The 17,220-nt window shown below is 37.4% G+C and overlaps 2 protein-coding genes across 2 annotated transcripts; one reads left to right on the top strand and one right to left on the bottom strand.

The window, feature by feature from the left end:
• The first annotated feature begins 315 nt into the window (after nucleotides 1–315).
• On the top strand, nucleotides 316–11,953 carry LOC133332530 (rootletin). The gene is made up of 11 exons (XM_061540932.1): nucleotides 316–789; nucleotides 1,050–1,370; nucleotides 1,645–2,571; nucleotides 2,644–2,795; nucleotides 3,964–4,645; nucleotides 4,709–5,219; nucleotides 7,076–7,259; nucleotides 7,333–7,508; nucleotides 7,575–10,081; nucleotides 11,643–11,818; nucleotides 11,890–11,953. Exons 1-11 carry the CDS (start codon nucleotides 316–318, stop codon nucleotides 11,951–11,953), a joined length of 6,174 nt encoding a protein of 2,057 aa, XP_061396916.1.
• Nucleotides 11,954–12,729: 776 nt separating this feature from the next.
• On the bottom strand, nucleotides 12,730–15,631 carry LOC133332487 (glutamyl-tRNA(Gln) amidotransferase subunit B, mitochondrial). The gene is made up of 6 exons (XM_061540892.1): nucleotides 15,546–15,631; nucleotides 15,224–15,482; nucleotides 14,420–15,169; nucleotides 14,224–14,360; nucleotides 13,021–13,144; nucleotides 12,730–12,957 (listed from the first exon to the last, which is right to left on the bottom strand). The coding sequence occupies exons 1-6, from the start codon at nucleotides 15,629–15,631 to the stop codon at nucleotides 12,730–12,732; spliced, it is 1,584 nt and encodes a 527-aa protein (XP_061396876.1).
• Nucleotides 15,632–17,220: the final 1,589 nt, after the last annotated feature.

Below are 17,220 nucleotides of genomic sequence, written 5' to 3'. Positions count from 1 at the left end.
TTCCAGAGCCGTTGATTTTTTATAAAAAATATTTTATGGATTTAAAAAAATATATATTTTCAAGTACATTTCATAAGCGTGGGTTTTGTAAACATATTTTTTAAAAATATTTCATAAGAGTGGATTTTTTTTTTTAATATTTTTCATGACCTTTCATAAGCACTGATTTTTTTTAAATATTTTAAGGACCTTTCAAACGATTTTTTTTAATATTTTAAGGACATTTCACAAGCGTGGATTTTTTAAAAAATATCAAGGACAGCTATCAAAATTTAATGTCGATAAAATACTAACCCTTTAATCCCTTTCTTACAGATGCAAGCGTACAGAGACAACTTCAAACAAACTCCTTGTCCATCGCTCCTGGATCAGCCTGGACCGCCTTCAACAAGACTGCCCTTTTCCAAGACAAATCGTAGTAGTCGGAATACAGCGACAAAAAACGATCATAACACAACAGGTTCGATAAACGGAGCTGCAACTACGCCCAGAATGTTAAGTCCAACACCGTCAGAAGATATGGGCACTTCGGCCCTATTACGGCAAAATCAAGAGCTGCGACAACGTTTAGCCGAGGAGGCGAATAGCTATCGACGTCGTTTGGATACCTATAAGCAGGCTCAACAGAATCAAACCACTCTGGTGAGTCGTTTACAATCGAAGATACAACAATATCGTCAGCGTTGTAACGATTTGGAAGAGCGTATGCAGGAAACTATTAAACCACCGACACCATGTCCAGCAGCGGCACCAAAAATTACCACCGGTCCCACGTCCAGTCAAGTTATGGTGAGTTATGATAGGTTTACATCGAAATTGAAATTGCTAATTAATAATTCAATTTAATAAAGTAGTCGAAGTCAAATTTCATAATAATTTCCAAAATAGAGAAATTGCTCTCGTATTCAATTTACTCAATCTGCCTGCTGCGAAAGATCTTTCTTCAGTAATTCGCTATTCCCAGCAAGTGTTACATAGTTAAATTTGATATATTTTCATTTTCAAATTTAGTTTCTCAAAATACTATTTTCTTCGTTTGTATTCCACAGTGTTCCACTTCATTGACCTTGGGCCACTCGAGTCAGCCTTGTTCATCTTCATTGGAGACACCACCCTCACCACCCACCTGTGGAGGGGGTCGTGAATTTGTTGTCCATGAAGATAGCGGTGAATTGTGTCGCAAACTAGAGGAGGAACATAAAAAATGTGAACAGCTGATGACTCAAAATAATGCCTTGCGACAACAGCTGATCGAATCGAATCGCACCAATGAAGCACTGACCAATGATTTACAAAAATTGACCAATGATTGGTCGAATTTACGTGATGAACTGTTGGTCAAAGAGGATGAGTTTAAGGAGGAAGAACAGGTGGGTAGAGATATTCGGAAAAAAGTCGCCATACATCTCGATTTTCCAAAAAATTCAAGTGTGCATTTTTTTTAAGAACCTACATACATTTTTTCAAGCTTGACTTTTTTAAAAACATTTTTAAATCACTCCACAAGCTTGTTTTTTAATATTTTTTCAAGACCCTTTAAATATTTTTGAAGACCTTAGTGGTGCTACCTTTTCCTTTAAATTATTTTCCTATCTGATCTATATTTTCTTCTTTTTCCCCTTTTTGTTTATTTTTATCCCGCAGGCTTTCAAAGACTATTACAACAGCGAACACAATCGCCTATTGAAAATGTGGCGTGAAATTGTTGCGGTCAAGCGTGCCTTTAAAGATATGCAAACAGCAATGCGTAACGAAGTCACCAAAATGGGTATGGAGGTAAACGGTGCCGTTAAGGACATCAATGCCACCTGTAACAACGTGGCCTTCAATCATCAACAAGCTAAACGGCAACTTGATGAACAACTGGCTCTAGCTAAACGCGAAAATGATGAGCTACAAAATCAATTAGCCACTTTAAAAGTTCAACATGAATCTGCTCGCCATGAAGTCATGGAACGCGATCAACGCCTACTTGAGCTAATGAATCAATTGAAAAAGCTGGAAGATCGTTGTGCCCAGGCGGAATCACAGGCAATGTTGGCATCACGTTACAATGATGAAATTGATCGTCTGAATAGTTCGATACGAGAAATAGCTCAAGCTGTGGTATTAGACGCCGAGATTGCGGATCGAGAGCAGGCGGAGGCAGCAACTCCGGGTGGCGATATGCAACATATGCACTTGTCACGTGACAGTGGTGGTGGCGGTGCATCATCTAGGGCTAAATCGCCGGGACGTTCATCGGCTAGAGCCTCTCAAGCCTTTGCTGAGGGTACCATCTCCGCGGTGCAGGCTGCCCTACACAAATACCAATTGGCTCTCCACGATATGCAGGTGAAATATCAAAACACCCAAGAGAATCTGACGGCCACCAAAACACAATTGGATACCAGTGAAGGGACCAAAGCACTGCTGACAACTAAAATACAACAATTAACCGAAAAGTTGGATGCAAGCAATTCAAAACTTTCAGAATTGCTGAAAGAACGCGATAGTTTGCAGAAGACGCTCGATGAGATCCGAGAACAAAAACAACAATCGGAACAGGGTAAAGCCGAAATAAATAATGCGGTAAGTGGGGTGTTAGAAATATTTTTTTGGAAAATTATGAGATGATGATGTTGTTGTTTTTTCTATTTTTAGTTTGAAAATCTGAGTGCAGATTTTGAAAAACTGCAATTCAATTATGGTAAACTGCAAAAGAAAATCGATGCCCTTGAGGAGGATAAGAAGGCGGTGGAATTGGAAATCCAAAGAATTCTAAAGGATAAAAATATCACCGAGTTGAATTTGAGGTAAGTTTACAGTTCCTATAAAATATCAAGAAGTATTTTGGTATTTTATGTAGAAGTTGGACAATCTAATTCACGGAGCGGATCGATCTTTCTAATTCCTTTTTAAAAAGTTCCTTCAAATATCTAGAGATCAAATAAACGAACAAGGAACCTAGTTCATATGGTTCCTTTATTGGAATAGTTCCAATGAACTAGTTCGTTCCGGAACTACCCAACTCTAATAGAAGCCCAATAGATTTTCTCATAGAAAGCCATTAAATCTTCTGATGAAGTCTTCGTATAAAAGCCAATCTTTCAAAAAAGTATTCGGAAAAATATTTTTAAATGCAATCGGAAGAAGTTATTCGAGTATATCAATAGACTCTTTTCTGTTCGCCTATAAAATTTACCTTCAGCTTGGCTTTACAGACTGAATTCACCCGCCTCTTACCTTACTTACGTACTTAGCTGGCTTGTGACAGAAGATTTGTTCCATTAGCCGAGCTTAAAAAATTATTTCAGGCGCGTCGGTCTTCTTCGAGTTTGAAAGTCCATACTCCGAGATGTTGTCTTCCACTAGATCTTTTAATCGAATTCGTGGCCTTTCCCTTCTACGTGAATCTCTGCAAATATGTGGTATATGGAACGTCAAAGCAAATCTATGGGACGATTTTTTTGAAGAATTTTTCTCTAAAATACTCAAGAGGTGAGTCATCCGCTTGCGCAAGTAACCATGATCCATACAACAGCACAGGTAGTATCAGCGTCTTGTAGGGTGTATGTTTGGTCTGGCAAGTTTTGATTGCTTACTTTGACCATTGTAGCATCTAACAACTTACGCGTTAATACCATCAGCTTGGTCTTCTCGCCATTTACTGCCAGACCCACTTTGACAGACTCCTTCTCAAATGTGTTCATCTGTTCCCTTCAGTTTGTCTAAAAAGACTTCCCTAAGTTCGTCTAAAAATACGCCCTTCAATCCGATTATAAAGACTCCCTTCAGTTCGTCTATAAAGACTTCCTTCAGTTCGTCAATAAAGACTCCCTTCAGTTCGTCTATAAATACTCACTTCACATTGTCATTCGTATAAAGACTTCATCCTTCAGCTCGCCTTTTTAAACTCCCTTCAATTCCACTTCTATCAGTTCCCTTCATTTTCCCTTCTAAAATTTTTCTATTTTTATTCAGAGCCGAAGAAGATCGTGGTAGCCGCCTGCGTGAAGAAACCATATCGCTGCGTGAAGAACTGAATCGTGTCAGCCTAAATCGTGATCTACTCGAACAGCAACGTATTGAATCGGAAAATTTAATTAACCTCCTGGAAAAACAAAAATCCGATTTAGAATATGATCTCGATAAAATTCTGCTGGAGAAATGTGATTTACAAGAACGTTTGGAAAAAGCATCCTCCAATAATTCCTCAGCCAGTGATGAACTTAAGAATATACAAACTACCCTGACTGAGGTCCAGGAGGAACGTAAAAAATTATCACAACAATTGCATGAGCAAAACAACGAACTGGCTGAGGTACGCAAAGAGCTTAGCAATTTGGATAAACTACGTTTGGAGCTGGAAACCGATAATTTGGGTTTTAGTGAAAAAGTCAAATGTCTGCAAATGGAAAAGGAAAAAATTCTCCAGGACTTGGCTTGTATAACTCGTGATCGTGGTGACATACACAATCAATTGACAGCGATGTGTCGTAAAAAGGAATCGCTTAATGAGGAACTAATGCGCACACGTCAAAGATTGGAACAGACCAGTGAGACAAATAATCGTTTGAATCGTAATCTTGAGGAAATGGTCAAGGATGTTGAGGAGAAACAGGTGGTGATTGATCTGCACGAAAAGGAAACACATCGTTTACAGGTAAGTTTCGAATCAATCACATTCAAAGAATCTATAATCTAATAACATTCACTCCTTCCCCAGGAAATGTTGGCTGCCTTGCGTTCCGAAAAGGAATCCCTCGATGCGGTTCTCTTCGATACCAATACCAATCTGGAAGCCACAGAAGAAAAACGTGCCCAATTGGAAAAAGAGCTGCAAGATGCGTTGGTCAGAGAGGAATCGATGAAAAATAACGCCGCTCGTCTGCAAAAAGAATTGGATCAATGTCAACGTCGTGCCCAAGACACGAAAACACAGCTTTTGAATGCTGCCCGTGAAGCAGAAAATGATTACAATCAAAAACTCAGTAATCTGAAATTAAATGCTGAAGAGGCTGCTAAGAAACATGCTGATGATATGCTTCAATTACGTAGTGCTCTGGAAAAGAGAATGCAACAAGCTTTGCAGGCCCTCCAAACGGCAAAAGATGATGAAATTGAAAAACAACAGGAACGCTTGGAGGGATTACAGGCCCATTTGGAAAGTTTGGTGCAGCAACATGAAGAGGCCTTAATTCGAGCGGAGAATGAGAAACAGCAGGCATTGTTGATAGGTGAGAATTTGCTTTTAGAGGTCCTTCCAGCACTTCTAAGAGATACCACTTAGAAATGCTATGGAATCCGAATCTATATACATCACCCCTATACAGTTCTTTATACTAACTATAGAGATTTTCTCTTCAGTACGACTTTAAAGACTCCCTTCAGCTCGTCTATAAAGACTCCCTTCAGCTCGTCTATAAAGACTCCCTTCAGCTCGTCTACAAAGACTCCCTTCAGCTCGTCTATAAAGACTCCCTTCAGCTCGTATATATAAAGACTCCCTTCAGCTCGTCTATAAAGACTCCCTTCAGCTCGTCTATAAAGACTCCCTTCAGCTCGTATATATAAAGACTCCCTTCAGCTCGTCTATAAAGACTCCCTTCAGCTCGTATATATAAAGACTCCCTTCAGCTCGTCTATAAAGACTCCCTTCAGCTCGTCTATAAAGACTCCCTTCAGCTCGTCTATAAAGACTCCCTTCAGCTCGTCTATAAAGACTCCCTTCAGCTCGTCTATAAAGACTCCCTTCAGCTCGTCTATAAAGACTCCCTTCAGCTCGTCTATAAAGAGCTCGTCTATAAAGACTCCCTTCAGCTCGTCTATAAAGACTCCCTTCAGCTCGTCTATAAAGACTCCCTTCAGCTCGTCTATAAAGACTCCCTTCAGCTCGTCTATAAAGACTCCCTTCAGCTCGTCTATAAAGACTCCCTTCAGCTCGTCTATAAAGACTCCCTTCAGCTCGTCTATAAAGACTCCCTTCAGCTCGTCTATAAAGACTTTCAGCTCGTCTATAAAGACTCCCTTCAGCTCGTCTATAAAGACTCCCTTCAGCTCGTCTATAAAGACTCCCTTCAGCTCGTCTATAAAGACTCCCTTCAGCTCGTCTATAAAGACTCCCTTCAGCTCGTCTATAAAGACTCCCTTCAGCTCGGCTATAGAGACTCCGTTCCGCTCGTCTATAAAGACTCCCTTCATAAAGACTCCCTTCAGCTCGTCTATAAAGACTCCCTTCAGCTCGTCTATAAAGACTCCCTTCAGCTCGTCTATAGAGACTCCCTTCAGCTCGTCTTCCTTCAGTCCGCCTATAAAGACACCATTCAGTGGGTCTATGAAGACTTCTACCCATAACCATTGGTATTAAATTTAGTACTAGTTAGTAATTTTCGTATAATTAGAGTACGAGAGTATTATATATCTCATAACTCCGCATAGCAATCATCACACTTATGGTATGCATTTTTTAAACCATTTAATCCCTTTATTTGTACTAAATTTAGTACCACTTTGTACTTGATGTACACTTTTAGTACCAATTTTCAGAACCTCCCTCTTTTCACAGCACTGAACACCAACAATGATCAAAATTCAATATTTTAGAGTTTACCCAAGACCATTGGTACTATATTTAGTACTAGTTAGTACTTTTCGAATAATTAGAATACGAATTTTCGAAAACGAATTTTAAACCACAACTAAACCATTTTTTATAGCAAAGGTATTAACATTATTAAATACGTCTTCCAGGGTGCATTCTTTGTATTCTATGGCCCTTTTACCTCATAACTCCGTTAGGTTCTCATTACACTCTGTAGCAACATTTGTCTGTAGGCATGTCGATATGTGATTTGTGCTATCCAACTTTTCTGAAATTTACTTATCAATAATAATCTTATACGGAAGTCGGAATTCTTTATTCAAGCCCAAATTCATTCACAGAATGCGTTCTGTGAATTTCCCAATCTACAGGGTGTTACGATTTCGTTCCTTCATTCCGATATTCGCACTTCAAGATCAAAAGTTCCGAAACTATTTTTGTCATTACTCTACTTCATCTAACGATCCCAATTCCTATTAATCTTCCTTCCAGCTCATCGTGACAAACAAGCCGTACAGGAGAAATTAGAAGCTGTTGCAAGAGAATTGAAAACGGAACAAGATGCCTTAGAGCGGGCAAAGAGAGAACACAATGCCCGTGATGAAAAACAACGTAACGCCATTGCCCAGCTAAAAGATGAATTGGTGGCGCTGCGTACCCGAGAAGAAGAACAAAAGTAAACAAAACTAAGCACATAACCTCAAAAACTACAATCCTCTAATAATTATTTCCCCTTTTGTTCTTTCCAGAATCAAACTTGAAGAATGTATACGAAAACAAGAAATCCAAATGAATGCCCTCAAAGAAGAACGGGATAATTTACAACGGCTAAGTGATGAATTAAAAATGGACATACGTTTGAAGGATGACAAAATGGAATCGTTGAATAGTGAACTGCAGGATACCATGCGTAAGGCTAAAGAGAGTAAGTGAAACATTTCGAATAAAAAAATCTTGAATATTTTTTTAAATTCTTTTTATTCTTTGCCAGACGAAGGTTACATTGAAAGTATGCGTAAAGATCTAACCGACACGAGACGCCAGTTGGCCGATAGCAATATCGAACGTGACAAGTATTCCACCAGCAATGAGGAACTACGTGATCATGTCAAACGTGTTGAGGGTGCCAAACGTGAACAAGCCCGTGCCATTGAGGAAGCTCTACAGAAAATAAGCAGTTTGGAAGATAGTAAAAATACACTGGAAATCGAACGTACCCGCCTCTCCACGGTACTCAAAGAAACCGAGAATAATCTTCAAAAGACTAGCCAAGAATTGAATACAACGAAAAATACTTTGCAAAAGACCCAAATGGAATTCGCCCAGAAAGATGAGGGCGGAAAAGAGTTACAAAATAAATTGGCTGCCGAAACGGAGCTCAAGGAACGTGCCACCCAAGAATTGAATCAAGTGAAAAAACAATTGGCAGATTTGGAGGCGAATTTGTGTGCCACTCGTCAAGAACTTGGTCGAGCTCGTTGTCATGCCAATCAAGAGGAACATCGTTTCCACAACCGCGAACAAGAGCTATTGGCCCGGTTGGAAGAGGCTCGCGGCCGGGAGAAACGTTTGGAAGATCAAAAACACAATTTGGAGGTATGTCTGGCCGACGCCACACAACAAATCCAAGAGCTAAAAGCTCGTCTGGGAGGTGCAGAGGGACGTATACGTGCCTTAGATGAACAGCTAGCCTGTGTGGAACAGCACAAACGTGAATGTGAACATAAATTAAGTTCCGTCATTCACACCCTACGTCGCATTGCCGGCATACAAATTGATGGTAGTGTCAATCTGTCCCACCGTCTTGTCAGCCCTTCGAGACGTTTCAGCCCTGTTCGCAGTGTCTCTGGTGGTGTAGCGCCCAGCTGCCATGATTTCGATCAACGTAGCACTTCCCATTGCCCAGATGGCCCCTCACTTGACATTGATCCCGATCTGATTCGCAAAGGAGTACGCTGCCTTATGCACCAAGTTGCCCAAATAGAACGCGAGAAAGATGATTTCAAAATGCAATTGATGACCACCAAGAAACAGCTGCAGGATGCCGCCGATCAGCAAATGAAATGCGATGCCAAAGTATCGAAACTGCAACAAATGATCCGACATTTACAACAGGAAAAGAGTAATCTGGACACCGAGCGCAGCATGAAAGTCTCCGCTTTGAATGCTCTCGAAGAGAAATTCCAAAAGAAGGTCGACGAATGTCAACAGCTGAGGGAGAAATTGGCCCAAACGGAAATGCAATTAAACTCCTGCAGCGAAGAGAACTCACAAAACGAAGAGCGTTTGGAGAAATGCCGACAGCATGGCGCCAAACTGGAAAATGAAAAACGCCACCTGCAAGAGGAATTGGCCAAACTGGAAGGCCGTGCCACAAAATTGGACTTGCAACGTGTTGCCTTGGAGGGCGATATTACACGTCTACAAATGGCCATGCAGGAAAAGGATTGTCACATTAGAGCTGCCCAAGAACGTTTGGATAATCAAAATAGAGCAATGGCGCAATTGGAAGATAGGTGTGCATCACTCAAATCATCCTTGGATCAAATGAAGGAACGGCTGCAAAAGGCCGCCGTCGTCGAAGCTGAACTAAGAGGTGAACTTAAAACTGCCAGTAAAGAAATATCCGAACAAGGTCACTGTTCTCAGGCCAATGAAGATAAACTTAAGCTTCTGCAAAAGTCCTTACAAACTGCCGAGAATGAGAAACGCATCTTAAGTGAACGTTTGGAAAAGGCCCAAGCTTCCATTAACGATCTGAGACGTGGCCAACAGGCCCAGTTGGATAGTGCTCAACGGCTACAAGATCAAGTTAATGATTTGGAAGTGAAAAACTCTGCCTTAGAATCGCAGCTCCGTATTGCAAAATGGAATCAAGAATCGGGCGATAAGAATCACAGCTCGAACAACCACAGCGAAGAGGATGAGCTGAGTCGCCAATTGAAATCATCACAGCGCGAAAAATCGGAGCTACGCAGCAAACTACAGGTGCTACAGGATAAAGTGAAACAATTGGAATCGGAAAGAAAGAGTAAATTTGCGGGTGATAGTGTTTTCGATAGATCAGAAAAATCGGCAATGGGTGGTTCCGGTGGTGGTGGTGGTCTTGGTCAGAGTTCACCATATTACGATGGCAATTATGATTCGAATCGTCTTGAAAGTAATACGACGGCCAATAGTAATTATCAAGCAAGTAGTAATTATCAACGTAAAAATTCTTCGGCACCGGGTGGTGGCAATAGCTTCAATTGTGGCCTAGATCACGCCGTTATTGAACAAGAAAATCGTGATTTACGTTTAAAGGTACGTCGCCTAGAGACCCTATTAGCTGAAAAGGAATCAGAGCTGGCCCGTTGCAAGGCACGTATACACGACAGCGCCAAATGTATGGATGGTTTGGATACGGAACGTTATCGCAGTGCCCAAATGCATGCTGAAAAGCTATTGGATGCCCGTGAACAAAGTCATCGTCAACAAGTGTTGCGTTTAGAAAACCAGGTATGATATGCAGATAACCACTATATATTGGGGGGTTTATACAATTTCAAGAAGGTAGAATAAAATACCAAATTACAGCGAAATCGAATGAAAAAATCACTAATTAGAAACCGTCATACCCATTTACTGCAAATTTGGTTCAAAAACTTGTTCAAAATCCTCATATTTTGAGGTTACCTTTATATGAGGGCTACCCCAAAAAATGGATCGATATTAATTATTTTTTGTGGAGAGATTTGGTAGCCAATAAGAAAACAAAGTGCCAAATTACAGCCAATTTGATTAAAAAACTTGTCCAAAATTCTCATGATCCGTATATTTGGAAATACCTTTGCATTGGGGCCACCCAAAAAAGTGGACCGTTATTGATATTTTTTAGTGTGGAGATTTGGTACCCAATAAGAACCCAATGTGCCAAATTACAGCCAATTTGATTGAAAACCTTGTTCAAAATCTTTAAGATCTGCATATTTTGAGGGTCTCTTTGTATAGGAGCTACCCAAAAAATTTAACCAATATTGATAATTTTTAGCGGGAATATTTGGTACCCAATAAAAACCAAATTACAACCAATTTGATCAAAAAACTTGTCCCATAAGCTTATGATCCGCATATTTTAAGGGTCCCTTTGTATGGGGGCTAACCGAAAAAAAATTGGCCGATATGTATCATTTTTAATGGAGAGATTTGGTAACCAATAAGAACAAAAAGTGCCAAATTACAGCCAATTTGATCGAAAAAACTTGTCAAAAATCTTCATGATCCGCATATTTTGGGGAAACCTTTGTATGGGAGCTACCCGAAAAAATGAACAGATTTTTATAAGAACACAAAGTGCCAATTTGATTGAAAAACTTGTCCAAAAAATTCATGACCCGCATATTTTGAGGTTACCTTTGTATGGGAACTACCCAAAAAATGGGCCGTTAATATTTTTTAGTGTGGAGATTTGGTACCCAATAGGAACCCAATGTGCCAAATTACACAGAATTTTGTAATTTTGAAAACTCCAAAATGCAGAAAATTGGTGGTATTGTTATATGGGGGCTATGCCTAAACATGAATCGATATAGCCCATATTCGACCTTGATGTGCCTGCAGACAAAAGACAAATTCTACATTTTTGGCGATCTATGTCAATTCGTTAAGAGGCTATACCCTTCATATATGGTGGAGGGCATACAAATCGATCTTTTATTATATCCATATTTGGCACAATCTTCCTATCGGAAGCATGGTAAAGTACTTACCAATTCCATTTTAACGACTCCCAAAATATTGCCCAGTGACAGTGCAAAGACTAAATATTTCCTTTTAATTCCATGATGGCTTAAAATCTGCTTCGAATTGAATTTTGTCATGACTTTTCATGCCCTTTTGATTGCTTGAACTTTCCCCATGAGGGTTTAGTTTCTCTAGGGTTGATATATGTGCCTTTTATATGAGGTATAATTTGGAATAGTTTGCTGGCTATTCAGAGAGTCAGTTCTTCTGAAATGGGATTCTCCTTCGAGCTGCAACATTTACTAATTGTTTTTGTTTTATTTCTCCCCTTTCGTAGATTTCAATGTTGCGCGAACAATTGGCCCAAGAGGCTAAACGCCGCCAGCAATATATTTTGCGCAGCTCCAAAGCAAATCGTGAAATGCAACATTTACGCAATACCCTGGGAGATTCTTTGCGACACGTTTCACAGCATCCGCTGGACCCAAATCTATTGGAAAGTGAATCTAGAAGGTAATCCCAAATAAAATAACAATAAAAATAATTAATATATATTTTTTAAATTAAAATATTTATGCTTACAGATTGGACAATGCCGTATCCATGAGTCTACCACCTTCAAGCTGTCGTGATTATGAACGCGATTAAAAACCATGTGGATAATTTAAACTGCCATATAACACCAAATTAATGACTCCTACAACAAAAATGCATTTATTTATATTTTTAAGATAAGACCAAAATATTTAAAATTAGTAAAAAATAAAAAGAGGAAAAAAGCATCACAAATTTTTATAGACATTTGCATTTGCACCCATGCAACAACATACATACCTACATACATATAAAATAATTAGTATAATAAGTTAGATGAATAGCATTTTTACGCAACCAAAATCACCACAAAACAATCGATCTCAAAACAAAACACACAAACAAATCATTTAACATACTAAATCAAAATAAATTAATAAAAAAAACTCATTACCAACAAAAATCATTTCATTATTTTTTCTTTGCAAAATCTCAAAAAGTGTTACAAACAGGAAATAGCTTATCATTGTCTGCCTAGAAAGACAATTGAATATAGTGTGTTCAATAAAGAAATATATCAAACTAATTTTGGACGTAAACATTAGCTAGCTAGCTGCAAAAAAAAAAAAATAGACACATTTATGTGACACTGTTACTGTTCTCCTTGTTTCGATAAAAAGAGAACAGCAAATATACAGTCAACTATATTTTTTTTAATTTAAAAAACAAAGGGCGACAGAAAGTAATAGTGGATCAACATCATCATTATTATCAAAGAAAATGCATTTACCCAACCAACACCACACACACACACATTAAAATATATTACTAAAATTTGATAAATAAAAAAAAAATTGAAATATATATTTAACAAATATTTCTCAAGTGTTTTATTTTTTATTTTCCTTTAACAAATCTTCTAAACATTTAACAACAATTTTCATATTGGCTTTTTGTTCCGACAACTTGGCCACCTCGCCGACAATGGCAAACAATGCCTTTGTCTTGCCACTTTGATATTGTTTAACAGCTTTGGCTTGATTCTCAATTGCCTGTTGGCAATATTTCTTAATGGTTTCGATGTCGGATATTTGTTCCAAATTATGTTTTTTTATGAGCTAAAAAGTAGGGAATTAAATTAAACAAATATTGATATACAAAATATTATTTAAAGCACTTACCTCATTCACTTCGGCGGTGTGATATTCATGCAACAATTCAATTAATTTCCTTGCAGCTTGTAAATTGATTTCTTCGGCATGTAAGGCCTTGAGTATGTCCTTTAAGCGATTATAGCTCAAATGGCTATATGAAAAATTATAAAAAAATCCGCAAACATTTAGTTCTTAAATTGTATCACAAAAAGGGATATTCAGTAAAGATTGTGACTTAAATTCCTAACTATAAATTTTCAAAGAATCAACCAAAAATTAATGTTAAGCTACCGGTTTCGAAATAATTAGGATAGTTCGTCTGAGTCTTTTCTGAAGATTGAAGTGCTAGTTTCCTGGGAAAACTTTCTAAAGGTCTGCTATAAGGGGAAATGCAAGTCGCCTCTGCTTCTCAATGTTGACAAATCTTGTTGAGGACGTATCTTGATACCATGCGCCATTTTACCATTGGCAAGATTCGTCAAATCACGCTCATTTATGTGTCCTAAATGTTGAAGCCACATATACACATCATGCATCTTTACTTTAGCCGAATTCGCTGATTGAACCGATTGTCGCAAAAAATATAGATTATCTTTTCTATCCTTTTTACATGCGATTTTATTTCCATCCAAGATTCTAGCTTCGTTTTTGTCAAAAATAACCTTGTATCCCTTGTCGGTTAACTTCGTGACGAACATCCGCTGTCCAAACACAATTCATTCGATATATCCATGCAATTAAAACCAGCAGCAATGATATTGAACATAGAATTTTCTTGGTTATTTTCTTTAACTTCACGCAAATTTGCACAATTGAAACATCCCTGATCTTTCCTACGTGTCTTGGCATTTCCCTCCGTTTTATTTTCCCTTGCAGATTTTTAATATTTGCCGTTGTTGTTTCCATATTTCTTCGGCTTGGCATATAATGCATTTTGCTCATCCCTTTCTGATTTTGATCGACGAGATTGGTCCTCTTCATATATATATTTTTAAAAATCTACCCCTAAAAATGACCCATTATATAGGAATATCTCACCTGAAAACATTTAAGATGTAGGTAATTTTTTAAAGATCCTATAGTGTCAAATGTCAGCTATTTTTAGCGAGTATACAATTTTTTTTGTATACTTGCTAAACAACCGAACATTCATAACTTTTCAAGTTTCCATTTCCTATCGCCACATAACATTTTTTATTAAAATTTGATTCTCGTTAAATATTGACTTACCACTCCTCTATATCGATATTAACTTTATTACAATAGGTAAGCAGATCGTTAATCAGGAAATTGGTAACAGTTTTTGTTGGTATGGCCGGCAAGTTCTTAATAATTTGTAAGAAATGTTCAAGTAGTATTGGTTCATTCTGAAATGAAGGAAAAGAAAATCTCGTATATTTTTCTTTGTTTTAAATATTTTACTTACCACCAATATAATAGCAACTTCCTGATTTAATTTATACTGTTCTACCAAATATTTACGCGTCTCTTCCGGTAATTCCGGCAATTGTTTTGCAATGGCGGGTACGGAAACCAACGAAGCTGGGTCATTTACATCGCACACTTCATCGATCATATTTAAATGTAATGGCGGTAGATTTGGTTCTGGCATGAAACGATAATCTTGTACAACTTCTTTGTCACGCATTGCAATGGTGCAACGTTTTTCAGCATCCCAAGAACGTGTTTCGTTTATGATCACACCACCCTGTGACACCACATCGAATTGGCGTTGTATTTCATAGCTAACTGCCTGTGAAATACTACGTACCGACCCTATATTTTTTACTTCAGTACGTGTTCCATAGGGTTCACCCTCCTGGTGTATGGAGATGTTGGCATCAACACGCAAGGCACCTTCTTCCATTTTGCAAGAGCATGTTTTCAAACGACGCAGTATCAATATTAATTCCTTAATTAAGGAGGCAGCCTCTTCGCCCGTCTCCAAATCGGGTGCAAATACCAATTCCATAAGTGGCAAACCGGCACGATTCAAATCAACAAGGCTACGTCGCATTTCATGATCATGCAGCGACTTGCCACTGTCTTGTTCCAATTGTAGTTGCAGCAATTGTACAGTCTTGTGATAGATTTTCTTACCCGGCACAATGACGGGAAATGTAATTTGGCCATTGTTGGCCAATGCTTTTCGTTGTTGGGTAATTTGATAACCAGCCTAAAACTATCGAATAAATACCCCGCTCGCATATCAACATTCGATTTCACTTACCGGCATATCAGCATAAAAATAATGCTTACGATCGAACATAGACACCTCGTTGATTTTACAGCCGAGTGCCAAGGCAGTTTTTATACCCAATTCCACACATTTACGATTCAGTACCGGCAAAGTTCCCGGTATCGAGGCATCAAAATACGATACAGCTGAGTTCAATGGGGCGCCAAATCCTGCAGCACTTCCTGAGAACAATTTTGATTCGCTGGATATTTGAGCATGTACCTCCAAACCCACCACACTTCTCCATTTCCTGGACAACAACTTTATTTCATTAATATTTTCAATTATTCAATTTGATCGATTTGGTATGTACCCTTTTAGTGACTTGGGAGCTATAGCTTGAGCGGAGTAAAGTCTTTTAGACCAATTTCCATTCAAGAAATTTAAGTTTTTCAACATTTTGCCGGTATGTTATGAAATGCTGCATGTACTCAGTATATGAAATTTGATTTGAATACCGGTATTTAAATTCCAATTTTTATCAGATTTTTTATGAATTATTTAATATTAGACATCTAAACAACTAGATTTTAGTTGCTAGATACTAATTTATTTAATATTTTATTAAAAAGTATTAAAAATATTTTTTATTTACAATTAGGGATCTTTACTCTTATTTTAAAATTAACTAAAATTAATTTAGGGGACTTTAAGCTTATTCCTGGCCATGAACATATATAGGGTTATGACATCAATAATTTATTTTGTATAATTTGGTAATAAAACATTTTATTCGACGCGGGTACAGAAAAAAAATTAAAAATACATTTACTGAAAAGTTTTTTTTATCAGCGTGACTTAAATTTTAGCAGAAACATTGTCATATTGTTCAAAATTAAATATTTTGAAAAAATGCCATACTGCTGCGACCAATGAACCCTTGTGTACATGTGTGCTTTAATAGTGTGTAGTAGACTTTTTATTACAACAAATAGTATTTTTAATTAAAATTGTATCTATTCTACTTCAACACACGCATATTTTATTTTATCCGACGGGGCGTACAAAAATATTCAACATCCCCACTTTGGCAAAATGTTCTGTACGGCCGTATTACCCAAAACCGCAAAAAATTGATAATTTATTAAATTAATCCAACTATTTTAAGTATCCATTCGAAATTTTTATATTTTCTGAATGTTTTGTTTTTATTTTCAAAAAAGAAAAAATGAAAAATACGTTCTTTCAAAGTTGAAATTGTTCAACTGTTCGTTGTACGTTCGACGTATTTCGGTAACATTCATAAAAATACATGTGTTCTACTTTTGTGGTGAAAAACGTCGAACGAGGCTGTTAAATGTATTATTTTCCTGACAACTTTGAAAATTAACAAAATTCATAATTCTTGATATTCGCTAGATAGAGATCTCGCTTGTGGGAAATTTCGCTTTCACATTCTCGGCTTATTCTGAATCAATAGGGAGAAGCAAAGAAATTCAGCGAAATTCGGATTCGATTTTTCGAAAAGGGTAATTGAAAGGATTCGTGTTGTCATTTTAATTTAATTTTGTAATAGTTTTCAATATTTTGTTTATTGGTTTTCTTTTTAAAAATTGTAACTTTTTATTGTTATTTAAATTCTTTAACAATATAAATGTGAAATATCAAGAATAAACTGTAAAATTCTTTTATAATTAAAATATAATTAAAAAATTGAAGTTTTAAAATATGACAACGGCATATGAAACAGCTGTTTATTGTTTTGATGCAATTTGGTGCAACAACTACAACAAATTACAAATGAAAAAACATTTTTTATGAAGGCAAAACCAGCATTGAACGATGTCCAAGGCACAACGGATAATGGGATGAAATCTGCGATTGAATTAAATTAATTCGCAGTTTATTTTAGTCGCAATGAATAAAATAAATATATACAAAATATATTATTTTTATATATAAACCATGCACGATTTATTATCTAAATGCAAATAACTCCTTTACCTGGTTCCGTCGCTCTTCTCAGTGAATCATTTAACTGAACAAAT

Source organism: Musca vetustissima, unplaced genomic scaffold (genome assembly GCF_032173495.1).
Source record: "Musca vetustissima isolate MV318-11 ecotype Yass unplaced genomic scaffold, APGP_CSIRO_Mvet_v1 utg6459, whole genome shotgun sequence".
In the NCBI taxonomy this organism is placed as follows: domain Eukaryota; kingdom Metazoa; phylum Arthropoda; class Insecta; order Diptera; family Muscidae; genus Musca; species Musca vetustissima.
The sequence above is the reverse complement of the archived record's forward strand: the minus strand, read 5'-3'. Positions and strand labels throughout refer to the sequence as shown.

Excerpts from the sequence above, each read along its gene's own strand:
- LOC133332487 (XM_061540892.1), bottom strand. The coding sequence starts at position 15,631 with ATGTTGAAAAACTTAAATTTCTTGAATGGAAATTGGTCTAAAAGACTT. Across the intron at positions 13,145-14,223 it reads AATATCGATATAGAGGAGTG|CCATTTGAGCTATAATCGCT; the intron begins GTAAGTCAATAT and ends TTTTTCATATAG. Across the intron at positions 12,958-13,020 it reads ACACCGCCGAAGTGAATGAG|CTCATAAAAAAACATAATTT; the intron begins GTAAGTGCTTTA and ends CCTACTTTTTAG.
- LOC133332530 (XM_061540932.1), top strand. The coding sequence starts at position 316 with ATGCAAGCGTACAGAGACAACTTCAAACAAACTCCTTGTCCATCGCTC. Across the intron at positions 790-1,049 it reads CCACGTCCAGTCAAGTTATG|TGTTCCACTTCATTGACCTT; the intron begins GTGAGTTATGAT and ends TGTATTCCACAG. Across the intron at positions 7,260-7,332 it reads ACCCGAGAAGAAGAACAAAA|AATCAAACTTGAAGAATGTA; the intron begins GTAAACAAAACT and ends TGTTCTTTCCAG.